The 22,129-nt window shown below is 35.3% G+C and overlaps 1 protein-coding gene across 3 annotated transcripts in view; it reads left to right on the forward strand.

Moving 5' to 3' along the window:
- The window catches only part of LOC125234004, a 315,889-nt gene that overhangs the window by 253,678 nt on the left and 40,082 nt on the right, over window positions 1-22,129 (forward strand). For 2 of the 3 annotated variants that reach the window (XM_048140185.1, XM_048140186.1), the window contains one exon: window positions 12,381-12,516. In XM_048140185.1, the coding sequence (XP_047996142.1) occupies window positions 12,481-12,516 (36 nt within the window). In that variant the 5' untranslated portion in view covers window positions 12,381-12,480. Of the gene's footprint in view, window positions 1-12,380; window positions 12,517-16,060; window positions 16,361-22,129 lie in introns of those variants that run through there. The other variant, XM_048140184.1, reaches the window with a different exon arrangement.

The raw sequence follows: 22,129 nt of genomic DNA on the forward strand, positions 1-22,129 counted from the left end.
TGTGACGTTTTACTAAGCACACTCACATTTAATCATAATCCTGCAAATAAACACTAAATCACACTTATTTGACAGGTAAACGTAATCTATGAAATGACCCGTAACTTCTGAAATGACAGACCAAGTAGGTATGTCTAGTCTAGTACTTAGGTCAAAATTAAATGATAGTCTCCTCTGCATTCTGCATTTAAAGCCACAAATTGCCACGAATTGCAAATTAAATGAGCTTCCACTAAATTCCACTCAAATTGGTCTTCGCCATCAATTAAAGTCGGCTTTAGTTTAGCACAGTCGCCATCACATATATCGAAGCGGTCAAGGTACTCACAAATATCTGAACACGCCTCTATTGTCAAGGTGTGTTCAGAAATTTTTGAACGCCCCGGCCGCTCCAATATTTCTGATGGAGACTGTACCATATTTCAGAATTTAACTTTTCATGTTTCAAAGTCATTATGAAATTGAACAGACTTCTTCTTGTAGGTATGCTAGAGGGGTGGGAGGTCCGCTAGTATTCCCCATACTAGCGGAAATTACGACTTATCTTGCGTATTCATAATGTTTAGACTACCAATTACTTACGTTGTTTGATGATATTGGACTTACCTACATAAATAAATGTATACTATAGGTATGATGGCGCCGCGCCCGCCTGTTGATTGCGTTTTGACTAATCTACTCATTAACGGTCGGGTGAGGGTCCTGGCATTCGTTAAGTAAAGGCTAACACATGATTTTATCTCGAAGATCTTTGATGTATTATATTAGATACCTATCAACTTCGTCCCTACATTAATATTACCTACGTCAGCCTAAATAAACATATGTCATCTTAATCACAAGCTCTAGACCAAATACTCGTACCCAAAAACTTTATTACAAAATCACTCATTTGTAAACACAGTTACACATACCTATGTCAAAAAAAATCCATAAATTTATTGCCATTCGATTGTAGATATCCGAAATGTATCTTTGCAATTCTGAGATTTTTTTATTTAGTTATTTGTATGGCGTGTTAGAACCGTGAGGTTAAAGCACAGTACGGTGCCGTTTTTGCACTTCTAGTGCCACCCAAGTGTGATCATTTTATTATGTAAGGTGACAATTCCTACAACTCAATTCCCGAAAAATCTTATAATGAACTACATAGAGGTATAACTCCGGAGCTCAAAACCCAGCGAAGGCCGAAGACCGAGCTCCGCGTAGGGCCAAAGGCCCGGAGCGTCCCTGAGAGGCGCGCTGGCATACGGGGAAGTTAAAAACATGACCCAATAGTAAAAGAACAAATTTTGTTAGACTATACGAACCATTTTACGTTTAATAATGTACCTACTTAAATGAAAACAAAATGCAGTATTATGTACAACTTATAACTAATTAACTTAAAATATATTTACAAATAAAAAATGCTCCCCAGGTCTTTGTCAGCGGTAATAGTACCCAGTAGGCTGGCAGCGTTGTCTTTTTGAATGGCCAGGCTTAATCGCTGGCCAAAGTAGCTGCCAGCCCTCTGGTCACCAGACGCGTCAACCAGGCGTTGGGAAATTTCCTTATACATGGTTTTAGCACTCGGGCCCCACGGTCCGAGTGTCTCTACCCCAAAAATAAACCTAAAAGCGGTTTAGAGAAGACACACTCAAGACTAAGTTCAGCATTAGATCTCGGTTTATGATATTTTCCCCAGCTATAGCCAGTATTTTGTTTGTAAAACTTGCAAACAAGATAAATCATAATCGCACTCCATGTAATTACTGCCCTGGCACAACGAGGCCATTTTGCGGTTTTTTCTCCCGCGGTAATAGTGGTCCCGGTAAAACTGTTGACACCTGCATGGCCTGCAATTTACTGCCTATGATTAATAGCTTAGTGTTTAGTCAGGAGCAAATATGATGCATTTTATTAACAACTAGTGATATTTCTATATTTTTTTCATATCTGACAACTCGCATTCGCCGAAAACTAATGCGCACTTTTAGGTTTTGATTTCCATGTCACTTATTTCATATTTATATTTTATATGCATCCTAAACATTTAGTTTTCCACGTAGGCACGCACCACATATATTTTTTTATGAAATTTCCCACTTTTTACGGTTAATTACGAAACATTATAAATGAATACGTAGGTAGTTCTTGATGTCATCATCACAGTCAAATCACGATAGTCTTATTACGCTATTGGCGGTTAACTAGGCAGTTTAGGACTTAGGTAAGTCCTTTATGGCAATTTCTGCATTATAATAAAAAAACCGGCCAAGTGCGAGTTCTACTCGCGTTGTAAGGGTTCCGTACACTACAAGAAGGGCTTAAGCGCCTCCTTTTTAGTAGGAACTTAAGTCATTTTTGCAAATAATCGATATTTTGAACAAAACGAAACAGATATGAGTTTATATGTAATATTCAAATGCGCACAAATAATTTCAGGAGATTTGGTAACTCCTTGCAGCGGCAGTGAGTGAAATTCGTAATTTGAGTTTTTTTTCTTTTAAGTCCGACTTACACTTTACTGTAGATTTCTAATAGGTTTTCCTGTAATCTATAGATTGAAAACTATCTCGTGTAGTTTTTGAAAATTTTACACATAGTAGTTTCGGAGATAAGGGAGGGGGAATTTTCATTTTTTGCCTATTTTCTTAAATAACTTGAAAATTACCTTACTAAAAATTATTAAAAAAATATTTTTGAAATACTTATAAAAACCTTTTTCATTTGATATGTACTTAACACAATATAGTTCTAGAAACTTTGATTTTTAATTTCCATCTTTTGGTCACAGGTTTACATATGCGTGCCAAATTTCAAGTTAATCGGTTCAGTAGTTTCGGAGAAAATTGGCTGTGACGACGGACAGACAGACACAGGAGTGATCCTACAAGGGTTCCGTTTTTCCTTTTTGAGGTACGGAACCCTAAAAACAAACATTTTTTTTATTTAAAAATGAAATCTGTTTACAACATTTTAGTAGAATTGGTTGAGAATTTCGACCTGTAGAGCATAACATCCGGACATACAAAAAGCAAATCGAGCAGCGGTCAACTATGGAATACCTAGGTTCCTACCTTGTGTTCATTTAATTTAAGTAATTACCTACATGTTTATTGTGTGAATCCACCTTTCACGACCCGCGTTCCATTCCACAGGCCCAATGCTAGTCTGATTTGTCTAGACGAGCGCTCCATATTAGGCACTACAAGACAGACGTAACAAACGACTAACAAACTGGTGCACTAACAAACCACCTCGTTAGCTACTGTGCATAATGATTCCTACGCGTGCGAAAGTGCGTAAATTTTGTGATGCGACTCTGACTACTTACGTGTTCAGATTTACAGTATTGTGATTTGTGTTCCTTGGTGAACGAGTTTCGCTTTTTAATAGCTTTATTTAACTGAAACTGAGGCGGAATAATCGTTTTATTTATATCGTTGAGTAGGTTCACAACACAAGCTTTTTTTGAACTTACCGTGCGACTCAGTCAATTTGTCTGATCCATACTAATATTATAAATTGAAAAGTGTGTGTCTGTTTGTTTGTCCGTCTTTCACGGCCAAACGGAGCTACGAATTGACGTGATTTTTTTTAGGTGGAGATAGTTGAAGGGATTGAGAATGACAATACGAGGCTACTTTTTGTCTCTTTCTAACGCGAGCGAAGCCGCTGGCAAAAGCTAGTTTATTTATAATTATGAAATCGTTTACTAACTATAGCTGTAGCGTACATGGATACTTTCGTAATCTGAATTGTTTCCGCTAATGGCCGCCTTAATGAACAGCCATAGTATGGTACGACCAAACGATGGAACGCTGTGTGTGCGATCTGGTGTATGACGCTTTCCTTTTTTCTTTTAATTAATTTAATGTGTTCTGTCCTGTTTGTTATTATTCTTTTGTATACTTAGATCTTGCTTATATCACAGCCTGTTGTTATTTTTCTTGTAACGTTTTCAATTTTATTCTTTTTAACTGTAGTCCATTTTTCTTGTATATGTGTTTTGCATTTCTTCTGTCTGTTGCCCTCCGTGAATCTTTCTCACTTGATGGTCTCATCGGAAGATCAGCGCTGGAAGTCACCAGCAACACGCTGAGATGAGGCCATTTCGTGGCACTTCATTACTTTCTGTCTTGTTGTTATTATGTGTTCTTTGTCTTGTCTGTGTTCACGAATAAATGTTTATTCTATTCTATTCTAAATATGTAGGTAGATGTTTAGTTAAAGGTAAAAAGTGACAGCCAGGATTAATAACTGGCAGGCCGTTGGTTGCCGTCTGGTAAGCTGATAATCAGTCAGCCCCTTAAGTTCATTAGTTTATTCAATAAACAAGTTGTAAAGTTATAATTTACAGATCACAAATCTAATTTTAGAGAATTAATCCACTGACGGAAACATATATTGTGGTCGAAATTGTTAGAATCGTATTGACGAGTATTAGTTGCGTGTGATACAAAAATACAGATCTGATGTAGATCGAAATAAATTGCCTTCGTATTATTACGGAAACGTACGAACGTGTCATGCTATTTCAGTCTGTCTCAGTACAAGATGTACTGACATTGATTGAACTAGCATGACAAATACGAACGTTTCCGGAGAAATACGAAGGAACCCCTGTTCAACGATTAAAACCTTCATTAAAAAAAATGAAGTTGATATCAACCGAGTGCAGAGGAACTAACAGGCCCCGTAGCTGAATGGCATTTCTGCGACGCGAAACGAAAACGAAACGCCGCGAAAGGTAGTCTGGCTCTGTCGCGCCAATACCAAGAGCGATAGAGATAGATATCTACGAGCGTTTCGTTTCGTGAGCGTTTGTGCATTCGGCTACGCACGCTGATATACAGCTGATTAATATTCTAAAATCACAATAAAAGTATCTCAACTCACACTATCACAAAAGTAAATAGCCGAGTCAAACCAACACCCCGTCTCCAGACCCGAGACTGATTTGCGTATTATCTCTACATTTGTAAACGCTCTACGTTGCCAGTAATTGATAGAGCTGGCTTACTAAATCAACTCTAACTAATTCTAAATTGGCCTAATTGGTTTCGATGGCGACGAATTTAATTTAATTTTCTCATTAATCCAGATTTCCAATTTATTTTCTCGTTTAATTGAGTTGGTTTCGTTTTGTAGACACTTTATTTGATTAATTGTAAATCCAGTGTTACGACATGCAACATTTATTAAACCGTTGTATTTAAAATTTTACACTTTGTCTAATTTGTGATTAATAATTACATATTAGATTCTACTCATAGTTACAAGTCCTTTCGATTTTATTAAGAGTAAATACCAAATCGATATCATTTTTAGAAGCCACGCCTCTACGAAAGGAAGTTCAACGTTTAAAATAGTTGAATCATTCATTCATTCATCTTTCGTCTCCATTCACACAAGCTGTCAAAATCACTGTCAACTTAGTTTGGTACAACTCTATTTCAAATTCATTCACGTGGGTATTATAGTGCTAGATAAAATCATGGCATAACATAGTTATTTTGCAGACATATTAATTATTCTGACGCCAATACAACGTCAACCATATTAAACCAATAGATGTAACATTTTGATTTATATCCTCTTTATTATAAATATTCCGTAATTATATTTCTACATAACAAAGTCCTCAAACACAATTGATTAAGAGTTATATTTAAATGACTTGAAGTGGAATTAACTATTGTTTACATGAACACTGCAAGGTTCTGACCAATCGTAAATCAGCTTTTCAGACAGGACACACGTCAAATGTGGAACGACCAATCAGGATGCAGTATTCAATATTGATTCCATAATTGAATTAATTCAAATTACAATAAGCACAGCACGGGCATATCTCATTTACAATGTATTTGCAATTGGATACTTAACCTCAGTGTAACTTAGAACTATTATTTGTTGGATTGATAGTTGTCAATATTGTAAACTCATTATTTAACGTGTAAGGACTAGGGACAGTAGTTAGGCGTTATTTATTGTTATGTTAATTAGTTTTAAGACCGTTGGCGGTTAGATTAGTGAGACGTAAATACATGCGTAGGCAAAGGATATGATCTAATGTAAGTAATATATATAAAGTGTCTATTTACTGTTTACTCATTTAACGATATTTCTCAGGACTGTTTGTTTCGGGCTTCAAAATACATATTTCCATAGCTTCCATTTACAACTTTTTAGTAACGGCTTATTTTGAATAACCACTAGATCAAGCAAACGTATCTCCTAGCGTGTCAAATGTGTAAAATCTACTAAGTTGTCCGTCTTTATTCGCAGCTTGCAGCTTTCGGGCGTCAATTTTTGTAAGTTGAAGTCAACAAAAACATAAAAAATAATTACAATAACACAAAAATTATGAACACTCAAGGGCCCGAAACATATTTCCAATCACAGGCAAGTTACAACTTCAGTACAAAATCTGACACGCTTGGCCCTTATACAAATAGATGAACTTGCTTCTTCTATTTAAATCTAGTTCTGTGCGAATAACGGTAAGATTCCGTTTCAGAGAAAATTAGTAAATATATTGTTCCCGTGTGGTGACGGGTTAAGAATTTCAGCACTCCCTTTTTCCCGTGGGTGTCGTAAAAGTCAACTATGGGTTATATCACAGAATATATAATAGTACGTTATGAAAGTGTGTGAAGCGAAAGTGGTTTGTCAGGATCGTAGTAAATGGAAATCCGTGATCTCTGCCTACCCCTCTGGGAAACAGGCGTGATTGTATGTATGTATGTATGTATATAATAGTACAAGTACAGAAGGCTCACTCCTTTGATGTTCACAAAATGCCGCCATTCTAAATTCTTACCTACATTAACAAACGGACCGCACGCGAGCAGCCGACATTGAATTCTATTGCGCCGCGTGAAGGTCGTCACCAGCGAACGGGCCGCGAACTCGCGGCCGCCGGCATGTACTTGCAGCGCGGCGATATAATCGCGGAGTGAGCCGCCCCTGGTTATATATTGGTTAAATTGTAGCGTAGGCGAGAGGCTGGCAACCTGTCACTGCAATGTCACAATTTGGATTTCTTTCAACCCCTTTTTGCCAAGAGTGGCACTGAAGCTTAGTAGTTCATGTGCTCTGCCTACCCCTTTATGGGATACAGGCGCGATTATATGTATGTACATATGCATGTATTATAAGCACGTAGTAGTTCATCAATCAGTAATAAGTCACTTGTGTGTGTTAATAGAGTTATAAATTTGACGTCGCCATTACCTCGGGATTGAGTAGACAATTATTATTGTTTAATCTGTCTCATAAATTATTTAAAAGAGACACCAACGAATGACTCTAACAAATGCAGAAAGGTATTTCAAATATGTGCTATGTAACATTGAAGTGAAACGAAAACTAGTCACTGTGAATGCAAAAGTAGTTGTACCTAGTAGTAGTAGTAGTAGTGAACTCTTTATTGTACATTAGTAATAACAAAAAACACAGTAATTACAGTAAAGAACAGTACAAAGGCGAAATTATCCCTTATAAAGGAGATCGCTGTTCAGTGTATCTCCCTTTTACCTTTGAACACTAAGGAAACCGACTGTTGTGTAAAGGCTATACGACTGAATCAAATGACAAATTATTTCAGACATCATTTCGTGACTTTGATTATTTTCCTGAGGAAGAAATTTGATCATGCAGATTTATTAGTTCGCCCTGATTTCAAGAATAAACTAAATACATATACACTGTGTTTTTTTTTGTTTTCCGTTAAATTTGACGCGTCGTTAGGTTCATTATCAGGAACAACTCCTTATATTACTTTTAGTAGGTAAAATTCGCAAAAAAAGTTTCATCATTTTCATAGATAACCGCAAGAAGACGCTAGTTTCTTAGAGAAATTAATTGTATTTGATGTAATGAATCTTCCCTTAAAGTTAACGGAATTCAATAAAAACAGGGTGTGGCACTAGTTACATTTCTTGTCCGGTCGAATCTTTAAAGGACCATACGTACCTACTGAAAAACGTCATAGATACAATACACGTGCTAAGAGGGAATTCGTAACTCCTGTCGATTTAAAGGACTCCCTTCGGTCGTGTTTTAATTAATCGCCACTCGTTTCTAATTTCTTTTTCCGCATTTGTTTTGTATCGTAATGTACTTACGAGTAAGATGCACTAATAGCTAATATGTATATGTACATTCAATCATAACGGTTACGTAATACCAAGTACACAAACAAAACAGAAAATCTATATCCTGTCCGATATCCGGTATTTTTAACTATTTGCTTCTGAACTATAACATAATGACATCAGTACAGTGTGAGTGTGTCACTACGCAAATAATTACTAATTCACCAAACTTTATTGCCGATTCAGTAGTTTCCGATCACAAAATTCACACCTCTGCCTATGATTACGTATTTGATTATTGAGGGGTAAAGGAGTTAAAGTACCTAATAATAATATTTACAATCAACCTCTGTAACGTCCAAGTAAGACACACTTGAGATACTTATCCCTAACATATCAATTACAAATAGCTGAATGAACAAACTCTTGTTTTATTTTCAATCGAGACATTTATTTGACACCCAAAACTCCTACCCCTACTCTACTAGATTATTAGGGACAGATGGAACCAATGATTCATTTTCATCTTTACTGGCGGTTGTGATAACAAATTACCATATACATATTTTTAAATTAAAGGAAAAATGGAAAAATTCACACCTCCGGCAGAACTCGAACCTGCGACCTTTGGCCTTGCCGGGGCCATACCACCATACCAACCATAATAACCATAATATATTACCATATATTTAAAAGGTGAGTGAATACTTTAACCTCAAAAGATTACGTTTAACTTCAATTTAAAATCGATCTTATTAACAACTGATAACGTTTTCTTATGTGGTACCTTTTCATTCAAATCACAATTAGAGCTAGACCTTAAGACGCATATAGTAGTAATTTGAGTGAATATATTTAGCACCTAACCCGTCCGGGGGTCGCAATATCCTCTGACCTGATTTGTTTATTGCCTCACTTGGGCTCCTTAGGGCCACACCTATCAAACACTCCTAGAGGAATAAAAGACTAAGGGCCTATTTGTCATATGAGAAGTCGTTTGCGAGTTTCTTGCGGCATTGTTGTTGTGTTGTGCTGAATTGTATGTAATGTAACCTCAACAGCTCTTAATGTAACTTAAATCGCGAGTTCGGACGCCGTCTAAATGATCCCCAATAATGTCCTGTCTCGTCTCTTGTCCTGGTTCGTCCGTGCCATTTCATTTTCATCTGTGAGGGCTCACCCTGCATCACGCTCTCAAGTATGATCAATTAGGGCCATTGTCATTTTTCCCTGATCCAAAATCAGGGAAAAATTACTATGACTTGCGTCATCATTTTGTTTGTCCATTTCTTTAATCTCGTCAAGAAATTGTAATTCGCAACGTCCCAGTGATTTACTGCCATCGCAACCCATTTTCCAATAATATTTACTGAAATTATTTATATATTTTTGTTATCACATGTCTTAAAAGACCTTTGTGCCAATTCCCAAAATTAAAGTAACCAGTAGCTAGAACGCTTCTAATCTGTCCTGAGTCACTTTCAGCACTATACACTTTCATAATACCAGGAACGGAAATCAAATAAGGATATCCGTAGGCATATAAGCACATGATTCAAGAAATCAAACAGATTCCACAATCTAAACAAAAACCCCGGGTCAGTAACAGTTATTTAAAAAAGATCTGAATCATAAATGAAATATGTGCATTTATCTGATAACCGGCGCCAGCAATCGATTATCACATTGATAAGAAACAATTTCGCAGTTAATGACGTAGCAGTAGGTGTGAGCGGCGCCAGTGATGTCATCGAACTTAATAAGGAAAATGAAATAAAGGGTAATGCTGCTAATGTTGTAGATAAAGTACAGTTAATAGATGAAAATGACGCCGTTTTCATCAATCATGATGATTAAGATTTAATAATAGGGACAGAAGCTGGTAAAGGTAGTATTAACTGGGTAGCACTGGTAAACAATGAAATTTATTAAATGAATAAATAAGAACTGGACAATCTTACAACTCTAGTCCCTCAAATAAGGCTTGTGTTGCAGTTATGCAGATTCATGATGTCGTTTATGCTAATAACGTTAAAGGACAATCTAACACAAATTGGTTTAGTGTTGCCAGTTCAATAAAACTCACGTTAAGAGCTAAGACATGGGCATCAGTAATAAAACAATATTATAATTCGATTAAGCAAGTAATGGCATGGTAACATTTTATTTTTAATATGTTACCATGGATGGATTTTTGTGTTTAAGATAGGTTAATGCAGCTTTATATCTTACCTATATCATTGTGTCTTTTTGGTGCATCATGATAATCGTTATGATTAACTACTTCCGTCTTCTGGCAGATCTTGTATAATTAATTTTGCTAAGGTAGTATGTTCGTATTTTTTAGGTATGCTTGTATGTATTATTATTTTGACTTAGGTAGTACCTTAAACTTTTATTTACAATATTTCCTTTTGTACCTTTGGTCCTTTTTATCAATTGATCGGTTTATCATTTTCTTCTTTGTAACTTTAGGTATATTTTAACACTTAGCCTTCTGACCTAGATTCTCAATTTCTCCGCCCACTCTGTCCTACCAATCGCCATACCCCCAAATTCATCTTAAGTTCGAACCAAGAAGGGCGTGGCCAACTTTCTATTAGACGGATTTGCACATGCGCATTTCTAGTTTAGACGCCATCTTTTTTTTTTGTCTGCTATAACTTATGTGGGCAGGTTATGACAGTAGGAGCGTCGCTAACGCAATAAAATAAACCTATGACATTTATAATTATGAGAGTGACTATAAACCTGGATATGATCATGTCGTAAATTCTTTACCGATTCGATCAGATTATGTGAGCTTGTATGAAATAATCAGCAATTACGTCATTTTTTAATTAAATCTATGAGTCCCTCGTCTTTGCGCAACCACCTTAGAATGACACTTGGAAGAAACTAGTGTGGGGTGGCTCTTAGTCTACAGCGCCACGATTTTTTTTACATATTCGACAGGCGACCAAGTGTAAACGCGCCCTTAGTCCAGCAGTATATTTACCTACCTCATGTCACACTGACGGACTTTGATCGCATACCTTGCACAGCTTATCAATTTCAAAAGAATTTTCACTATTCGTTACTTTTTCAGGAGAATGACTTTCAATAAATTTGGAAAATACATCATGCAGACAATTATGGTCGCGTCATAAATGATAAAACATCAGGCTGTCCCTATCGCACTATTTGTAAGCGCGATGGGGACGGCCCGATGTTTTATCATTTATCGCGCGACCATGATTGCCCTTCATGACGAAATCATATATATCGGTATAGATTTGGCACCATTTAAAAGTGAACTGATAAGCAGTCTAGCAAACAATCATGTATTCGATATATAATGCAGATATTTATTAGCATAGGTATGTACGTACGCACTTACATAACTTTCCAATTGAGTGCATTCCTACCAAATTAAATACCAATGTAAAAGTGTTTTCTAATTTTTGTGACACACTTAATTACATACTTTCATTACTTACTCTGTTAACGTTACTGCTGTTTTCGATTTTTAACCCCCGACGCAAAAACGAAGGGCTGTTATAAGTTTGACGGGTCTGACTGTTTGTCTGTATATCTGTGTGTCTCTGTCTGTGGCATCGGAGGTCCCGAACCGATTTAGATTTAGTTTCTTTGTCTGAAAGCTGAGTTAGTCGGGCGTGTTCTTAGCCGTGTTTCATGAAAATCGGTCTATCTATGTATATGTAGCAGTCGGGGTTTTCAAAATTTAATTTTTTTGGTTAGGTTATTCTTATTTTATATTTCCATAAAACATCAACGACACTCATTTTAAAATACCTTGATCTATTCACCTACTCAATGTTTCAGCATTCCAATGCGCATCATCATCATCATACTATCGAGAAATTGCTCATACTTCAGATGCAACCCAACAACAAGAGTTCATGAAAGCGTAAGGCCTGAGTTCACGCTTATATTGGCTCTTACACTAAGGCCTGAATGTATGTTCGGAGCGGAGCGTATAGCGGGGCGGGCAAACGAGCGTCCGGCATATACAGCGTCAACTTAGGACACTTGTATGAGCTTCAATTGTTTGCCTGTCCCGTCCCGCTGCACGTCCAATATGAGCGTGGACTCAGTCTTACGGCCCAGCCACGACATTGGGTCTAAGCGCGACAGCGGTGAGTGGCGGCCATACATTGGAGCGAGACACAGCCATGGGACTTTTCATTCGCACGTATGGCTGCCGCTCACCGCTGTCGCGCTTAGACCAATGTCGTGGCTGAGCCGTTATACTTCCTCCTACCCCATCTAACCTCCCCCCTTATTTTCCAGCACGGCGATGAGCACGCGGCGGCCGCGGTAAGCGGCGGCGGGCCGGCGGGCGGATGCGCCCGCGCGGCCGGCCGGCGCCGCGAGCACACGGCCGGCTACTATGCGCATGCCGAGAGCCCTCACCACTCTGCTCGCGGTGAGTACACTCCCATACTACTCCTATATTTACTACGGAGTTACATATGTCTTTGGTAAACATATGCAACTCCGTATAGACAGCTAAAGTCTTTGAAAAAAACGTACCTCAAAATCATACAGAAAAAGGTACGGAGACCTAGATGGCGAGACACCTTTGGGGGACGCTCGGCTAGATGGCGCTAATATTAATTTTTGACATTTTAACACATATCAAGCTAAGAATATGGGCCAAATTGTCAAAACTGAGGTTCAAAAGTTTTAAGCCTGTGTCGAGAGAGTCTATGCACTGTGATTACACATTTTACTTTGACAGTAACTCTCTATAGTACTCGATCCTCTTTACCTACTACTAGTTATATGCCTGAGAGAGACCCCACACTTTTGAGAATCGGCGTCTAGTCAGGTGGAAGGTGGAAGAGGGAGTAATGGAAAGATACTTACCGACAAGAGTATACCGTAAACCTATTTTGCCAAAATTTGCTCCAAACTTTTTTTACACATTGGTTTTTGAGAAAATTTAATTTGCAGAAGTATATTTTTTTATATATGTACATATATACAAAAGATCTCCCCGAATTTCAACTGCCAATGTTTAAGGGTGGATTTGAATAATTCATCTAATCAACCATACATTTTGATTTTTGAGTCAAACCATATTTAAGGTGGTGCAAAGATACCCATAGGGGAGCAAAGTAGCCTCGTTTTACGGTAACTTTTAGATTGAAGAAGAAGATAATAAATAAGGTTACCTTATTCGGCACAATTAAGTTTTTTTTTAATTGGTTACCTTCGATTAGCACTTCTCTGATGTGTGGAGCGGCATGCCCATCGACATCAGTTGATCAGGAAACTAGCCTATTGTACTATCAGCTGCAAAAGTGTATGGCGAATTTATCATTGAATTCATTCATCATTTAGCCATGCACTTTTGCTGCTGATAGTACAATAGGCTAGTTTCCTATACTTAAAATAAAATATTTTATGCAGTGCACGAAAGCACCACATAATTAGAAGAAAAATATGGACAGTAGTTCTGTTGTTTGTTGTTCTGATGTTTAAACATAATTTATATTTAATAAGTCAAAGAGAAAAATATCCTCCTCAGTATTTTCATAGTAATTCCATTAATTAGCAAATCATTTTGACAGTTCTTAAAAAGAAGCTGATTTGACTAGTAGGAAACAAGCCTATTGTTCATGTTATACTCAAACATAATTTCGTTGGGCCGCCCACGTGGCTAGCTCGTGCGTAAACTACGTAGTAGTAGGTACAAGTACTACTTACGTTTTCGTTAATTACACTAGTAGTAAAAGTATCGTTCAGATTAAGACTACACCACATTGACAATGAAAGTGACAAAAGGGTAACTTTTTCGAAAAAAAAATCGATTTTTACATTTTCAATATCAATGCAGTCAGCAAAATCTCGCTGCAATACTAAAGCAGCAAAGTTGGTCTGAATTCAAACGGCACCTTAAGCACTGTATAATAAAGAGTACTATCGTACAGTATGGCCATTCCCGCTCCCCGCTGAAAGTGTCGCCCACCCCTTACTGGTTACCTCACAGTTACCGCCTGACAAAAACGCGAACAGTTGACCTGTTATATTTCACTCATACAAGCATAGTACGCGGACACGAGCTTAGACTGTGTGCTAGGAACGCGCTTCTTTCATATATTTGATCGCCAGTGTCCGAGATGTGCCTTAAGCTAAGCGTGACTTAGCATATAGTACTTAGTATAAATCTGAATAATTTTGAGGAAACTTCTCGGATTAAAATTCGTTAATGTGACAACCGATTGGTGTTAAAAGACTTAGCTATTACATTCGATACGTTACCATACCCTAATAATTTTTACAATTATTACGTCAATATCACGTGACATAGTGTTCACTGCGTATGTTTATCGCACGTACACGTAGAAATATGTACATAGTATATTTATTTGCATTCGTGTGTAACCGTTATAACGTACATAATAATATATCTACCCGAGAGAAGTCTGAATAATTGTAGGTAAGATACCAACCTCGATTGATTATTATTAAGTGGAAAATGTTTCTTAAGCTACATAATACAAGTAAGTTGCAAACAACATTTAGGTATTATCAAAAACATGTAAAAGTTATATTAAAAATTAAAAATAACCTAAACACAATATTTAAATTTTGAAAAAACCCCGACATAGTTGACAATCAAACAAAAAAACTAAATCTAAATCTGTTCATCCGTTCGGGAGCTACGATGCCACAGACAGACACACATACAGACACGACTCATAACCGTCGTTTCCCGTCCCGTTTTTCTTCGGGGGTTAAAAAGGATTTACCTATCAAAAAGTATTACATACATGCACCTGCAATGATATGTTAGATATACGAATAGGATTTTTAAATTTGTAGACCTATAAGAGCATGTCACATAATTATTTTTGCGACTTTCGAGGAGTAAAATTGTGACATGTTGCGGTTGCGTGCAAAATATGGGATTCCATAATCAAATTCCTTATAAATTATTAATATAGTTACCTGCATATATATGACTCTGAGTAATTGAATTGATGATGTCAATAAAAAGTAATTTCAACACTGTTTCACATCTAATCTGCATTCTTGTGCGTTGACGTAAAAAAAGACGTCGGCGCGGTACTAGCACATTAAGAAAATATTAAATAGATTTTAATGAACTTCCGCTTAATAATTATGGATGTGTACTTAACCATATAAGACTTAAATCTCTTTTGGCATTCGCTTTAGATTTAATTTCAAATAATTACACAAGTTTGCTAAAAGGTTTACAGTCGTTGACTATTCTTGAAATTTAAATTCAATTCAAACATCCCACTGTAAAAATAAATAAATAAATATTATAGGACATTCTTATATAGATTTACTGAGTCCCACGTTAAGCTCAAGATGGCTTGTGTTGCAGGTACTCAGACAACGATATATATAATATACAAAAATACTTATATAATTACATAGAAAACATCCATCCATCTGTGCAAAGTGATAAATAGTTTTAGATATTTTTTAACGTTAAGAAATGTAAACCACAGGTATTTCACCAGTTGGTAGAGAACGTCTTAATCTTTTTATATCACAATATGAGTAAAGTTAAAAAAAACATCCCTACAGCTAATAGCAAAAAAAAAAATTCGGAACTTATACTTTTTTTGAAAATTTAAAAGATCCTTTTACGTGTTAGGTCAGATTCAGATTTCACTTTGTTTCGTATAATTATTTAAAAAGAAACGATAAAATTAAGTATATAATTCTCACTTATCTTTAAATCAAATTCAATTAACCTACTGACTGAGACACAATGACACTAAAAAACGGTAACGCCATTTTAATTTTCTCAATCGCTCCGACCAATATGACGACAACAATCAGATGATGATCCGGAAACATTTTTATCAGACTCGTATTGGCGCGGCGGTGCTCGCCGGTGGCATTTCCAATTCCAATAAGGCCGGTCGAATCGTCTACATTTTATTCCTCCGGCCCGGACCATCGTGGCAGTATGCTACGCGCCTTGGCCTACGATAGTCGTCTTAAAAAAAACTTACGCTACGCTGGCGCTGACAGCTGTAGTCGCGCGGCGGACTGAAAATTTAAAAATGGAACACCAATTCTAACGAAATTTTTTCTAACAGTGAAATATAACTTTTTAAAAGTTTATTGACAAGTGAAAAAAATATGACAAAACGGACGTTAAGGGGACACGCGAGTGGTTAAAATATAATTTTTCAAATGAACGGAAGTGTTGACCTCAAATTTTATGTATGATTTATTCAAGACCTTGGACAAATTTAATTTTGCTAATGGCAATTAAAATGGTAAGTGGATTAATATTCGGACGACTTAATTTAATTTTAAAGCCAATATGTCAATAAAGTTTGCTTGCCTATAATATGCGAATTAATTTGTTTTATGGCTACGCAATCTAAAGTTGTTTACAGTTCGATCTAAATCCTTTGATATATTACTTATAATATAGAAAACGTTAGAGGTTTTGAACCGCATTGTTAGAAACGTAATGAAACATTGATATTGTATTTCAATAGATCGTAAAGTATCAAGAAATGGAGTCTGTTAACATAACATACACCTAACAATCGCATCGTGGAATGAAACTATAGCTCTTGTGTAAGTTGCAAGCTAAACTGCATAATAATTCAACGCTAACTTCATGTAACCGTCTAGCAACCAGAAATCGTAAACATAAAGATATATTGTAAATGTTAGCCTCTAGGAGCAATAGTTTTCTTAAATATAAACACTACTACTTCCTGTATTTTTTGTAAGAGTATATTTAATGAGAACTGAACTAAAAATTGCCTGCCAAATTGTCAAAGACTGGAATTCTATTTTACAAGCATATAATGTACTTACCATATGTTTTTAATTAGTTCTATATACACGACACGCATGTAAAGAAACTACCAGTATCCTTTCTTATTCATTTATACATTTTGAGTTTCCAAAAATAGAATACTTACGTCAACTCGTTGATGACTTTCACGTTTCATACCTAAATACAAAGTTTCAAACATCAGTGCTGTATTCAATTTGAACTGATTAATATGCAACATCATCAAAATTTAGCTTAGTATTCTTGACCATTACTCTTCACCTTTAGGTTCGTTTAGAAACGACGCGCAAATGATGTGATTTCGCAAAAACGGTTTTTACTTCTCAGCATCAGGCGCTATTGATTTTATGCCAGACTTTGGTACCTTTGGTACCTGTTGTAAGCAATTTAGGACATTTAAGAACACCCCTCGGACTCTTTCGGACATTTCTGGTAGAAGCAACAGTCCTCATGATTCTAAAGGTCCATTAGTTCCATTACACAGTACGAGAACTCGCATGCGAGTTTCATTACATTACAATAATGCGCAATGTAACTAAAACGCTTGCATCACGCACCGTGTAAATGTACCCTACAAGTTTTTGAAATATTAAAAAGACATGAGATAACCACAGTTAGTAAAAATGACGTAATATTTTTCAGGCACAAACTTATAAACGTCCCTTTTCCGCATTTATTACGGTAAATAAACCTGAGAAATCATAGAAACTATAACTGGACAGTGTTATGGAATAAGCGATCAAGCGACAGTTAGTTGAAATCGAGAAAATGAGCTAGAAAGATTTGAAATTTGAATCAGTTGTTGTAAGTTCATTTATAGAGTAAAAAAGTTAATTTTGACATTGAACCTATAAAAGTGTTCATAATTTAAATAGATAAAAAAATAACACCATACCTATTCAAGTTTCGAAGTTATTAACGTTTTTCCGCTTGATTCTTTATTGAACTAATACTGGGATGAGGTTAATTTATTTCGTCGTAGCGTACTATGAGACATATTTTGTCGCTTGATTCTTTAATTCAAATTGTTAGAGGTAAAGTGAATACTGGAATAAAATAAAATTTCATATAGTTGAGTAAATAGTGCTATTGTAAATAAATCAACAACAATGTTTTCCTCCACAATGATTAGGACTAATCCGTCTAACAATTTAGTTTTGTTCTCCAATCAACTTTTTTAATTAAATGTCAAAAAAATCAGCATAAATGGCAAAATTGGCATTGTAACTAATAATAATTCATTAGTACTAGCCAGGATTACACACATAAGATATTATGATATAACAAAACCTCTTGATACTTAGTTCTCATTAAGCGAAATATCCTGCAATTTCAAATATGTAACAACGAATTAAACGACACTATTAGGGCGGTTAAATCGATATTGCGTTTATAAATCATCAAAACTTTAAACCAAAACGAATTAATAACATTTTTATGGCGTTTAACTCGATTTTGCGATTTAGAATATACGCTTATTATAATTTGTAAAAGTAAATTTGGCGTTCAATTCGTTTTTACGTAACGACTTAGTACACAGGACCATACAAATTTTAACGTGTCGCTTGATTCTACCCCTTAAAATAAGGCTGTAAGCATGATTTTTCAACAAAGAAATAGTCAATACTATAGATTATCACATTTATATCCGAACTGCATTCATAACTTTTTTTTCGGATTTTGGCGCTTAGTTCGCTATTCCATAACACCGTCCAACTATAGTAAACGCGAGAATGTTTCCCAAAGGTCAACATTTTATTCCTACAATCTGAAATCGGAGCATTCGTCACACTGACGATTAACCGATTTACGACTAATAGCTAGTAATCGACACTTCTACCGACCGGCTGTAATTACAGAAAAACTAAGTTATTTGGTGTTTATTTGTTTATTTATATAAGGTGTTGTTAACATAAATTAGTCACGGATATTTTAAGGGACGTTCATTAACATTAAAACAATTAACTTCTACTGGAAAGTAAAAAAACTTTTCATATGATTTTTTTGGTTTCATTTACCGAACAAAAAAGTTATTGTAATTTTGATCTAAAAATAATCACTGTACATTTAACCTGACAAGACGTTTATCACTTACTGTCATGTCACTCATGTCAATAATTGTATGTATGTATTAGATGTCATTATGCTTCAGCGGAAAAACTGGTCAGTTACAGTTAAGAGATACTAAAACCTGTTCAATGAGTTTTCATTAAATGATTACACTAACAGGGTGTTTTAACGTAGCAAATTTATTTCCTAGTTTTCAGCAAAAAAACATTACATAATCTATGATGTTTCATACCTACATTAATATACTCCAGGAACGGAGTACTATCATCCGTAAAAATATCCGTGACTAATTTTTTAATACCTTATATTGATAATGCATCAGTTATTTTTCTTATGTTTATATGGCGTAAAATTTTCTCTGGCGAAAAACTTTGAATTAAATTCATGCTTCGTGGTCATGGGTAACGCTACCAGGGTCAGTATAAGATTAGCAAGTTATGAGAGTCGTTCGTTTTAATACAATATAGCTGCGAATATTATATCAAAATTTCCACAATTTTCCTTTAAATATACGTATGTACATACCTTTGTAATTTGACATTATGAATTTATGACACATGAGTCGACCAACAGATAGATAGTTATGTAGATCATCTATAGACATACCCCTGATAATAAATGAGCTAAATCGATTAACAAACCTAATGCTGTTTTTTAATCACAAAATATTTATTTATACAAATTACCTACGCAATATCGAGTACGATTCATAGCTCTTCTAACAAATTATCTGTCTAGTAGTAATATTATGAAACCTTGTATCTATGAACATGGTTCGACCATCTTATGCATAAAATTTGCATAAACAAACGGTATTGGCGGAAAAATTGATTTCGTAACAGACGAGAACGCCCATAAAGTTGTGTTATGTTGATTTTAGCTATATAGCGGCTGATTAATGAGTTGTATTAGGTATAGTCTGAGAAATACCGGTTGCCATGTCAGATATAATATAACAGCTTATAAAGTCTGACCTAAATACAAAGTTTTGCAAAATGCATTATATAAATGTTATTATTTTTTTTACTATCTTATATGTATTATATTAAATTGTTGTGTATTATATTTCTTTATTTTCGGGGATCTTGGAAACGGCTCTAACGATTCCGATAACTTTGATATAAGGGGATTTTCGGAGGCGAAAAATCGATCTAGATCTTAGATCAATGGGACCCGTAGCGACATCTACCGTAAGAACATTATACTTAACGGCAACAGTTGCAAGTCACATTGGAATTTCACCTGTTATCTACGATGCACTAACCATATCGTCACTACTTTTAAAAAAACTTGTATCTTCGTCTGTCAATGAAAAGAAAATTGTAGTAAGTATGTATGGAATGCATATAGACTTACTGCGTTTTAACTTTGAGGAGCAGCGTGAGATACGAGATTTTTTAAAAGTAGTGACGATATGTTTCTGCTTGTCATAAAGTAAAATTCATTAAAATGCAAAATACAGTTAAATATAATGTACACCGTTTGACAATTTAAGCCAATCTAATAGCGATGTAGGTACTTTTTAGGGTTCCGTAGTCAACAACCCTTATAGTTTCGCCATGTCTGTCTGTCCGTCCGTCCGTCCGCGGATAATCTCAGTGACCGTTAGCACTAGAAAGCTGAAATTTGGTACCACTATGTATATCAATCATGCCGATAAAGTGGTAAAATAAAAAGTGGAAAAAAATGTTTTGGTAGGGTACCCCCCTACATGTAAAGTGGAGACTGATTTTTTTTTTTCACTCTAACCCCAACCCCCAATGTGTGATATATTGTTGGATAGGTATTTAAAAATGAATAAGGGTTTACTGAAATAGTTTTTTAATAATATTAATATTTTCGGAAATAATCGCTCCTAAAGGAAAACAAAAGTGTGTCCCCCCCCTCTAACTTTTGAACCATATGTTTAAAAAAATATGAAAAAATCACAAAAGTAGAACTTTATAAATACTTTCTAGGAAAATTATTTTGAACTTGATAGGTTGAGTAGTTTTTGAGAAAAATACGGAAAACTACGGAACCCTACACTGAGCGTGGCCCGACACGCTCTTGGCCTGTTTTTTTAACTTTACAATCATCAAAATTATCAAATGAGCAATATAAGAATATTTATGATGTTTCCTCATTGAAAAAGGTTTTTTCCGCAATAATAAATATACCTATTTTTATTGTTATTAATAAATTGCGATAAAAATGACGCGACTAGCTAGACGCAATTTTATTGATGATTATTATTTTATTTAATCTTTTTTGGTATGCGATTATCTACTCAGACACACCCACGAAATAAATACATGTATTTCAGTACATGTGATGTTTTTTCCCGCACTTGTGCGCAAAGTAGTCTATTTCTTGTCAGGTCGAAACTTTAGAGGACCAAATACACTACAAAACAGCGTACGATACACGTGCGAAAAGGAAATTCGTTCGTTGTTCGTGTCGATTTAAAACACTTCCTTCGGTCATGTTTCAATTTATCGCCACTTATTTCGAACTTCCTTTTTCCGCACTTGTATCGTAATGTACCTACTAAGTATGTACTTTTCGATTTATATTTATTCCGTGTAAAAGTTAGCTAATTTATAAATAAATAACAAATATATATAAGAAAGTATGAACTATGAAAGCTCCACATATCACCACAGGTATATTAATAATCTATACATATTTTGTTATTTTACTCGACTCTACGTATATTGGTGCCATATAATGTTATTTCAAAATCATGTATTAATATTTATTACAAATATTTACATGTTATTCTTGATAACCGCTTGATTATTCAGATGTATCTGATCAATAAATACTTTCTGCGTGTACCTACTTTAAGGTAAAACCCAGGCTTTTCAGCGATATAAGATTATATCTTAAATCTTTATTGGATCACCTGGTTCTTTATAAAAATTATATTTGATATTGTGTTTATGACTGTATTTATCTTTAGTTATATTTCAGATTAGATGTAAGGCACCTATTATATTATTGAATCTTCAGTCTCTAAATCAATCAGGAACTTTCTGATCTTATAATTATTTCTGAAAATTTGTTTCTTTTTTTTATTACCGTGTACACATACATACATATCATCATTATGTACTAATGTTTGCATCTCAATATTGATGAAATAGTTCATTGTATAAGTACAATAAAATATTACAATAAT

The sequence above is a fragment of the Leguminivora glycinivorella genome, chromosome 15 (genome assembly GCF_023078275.1).
Source record: "Leguminivora glycinivorella isolate SPB_JAAS2020 chromosome 15, LegGlyc_1.1, whole genome shotgun sequence".
In the NCBI taxonomy this organism is placed as follows: Eukaryota; Metazoa; Arthropoda; class Insecta; order Lepidoptera; family Tortricidae; genus Leguminivora; species Leguminivora glycinivorella.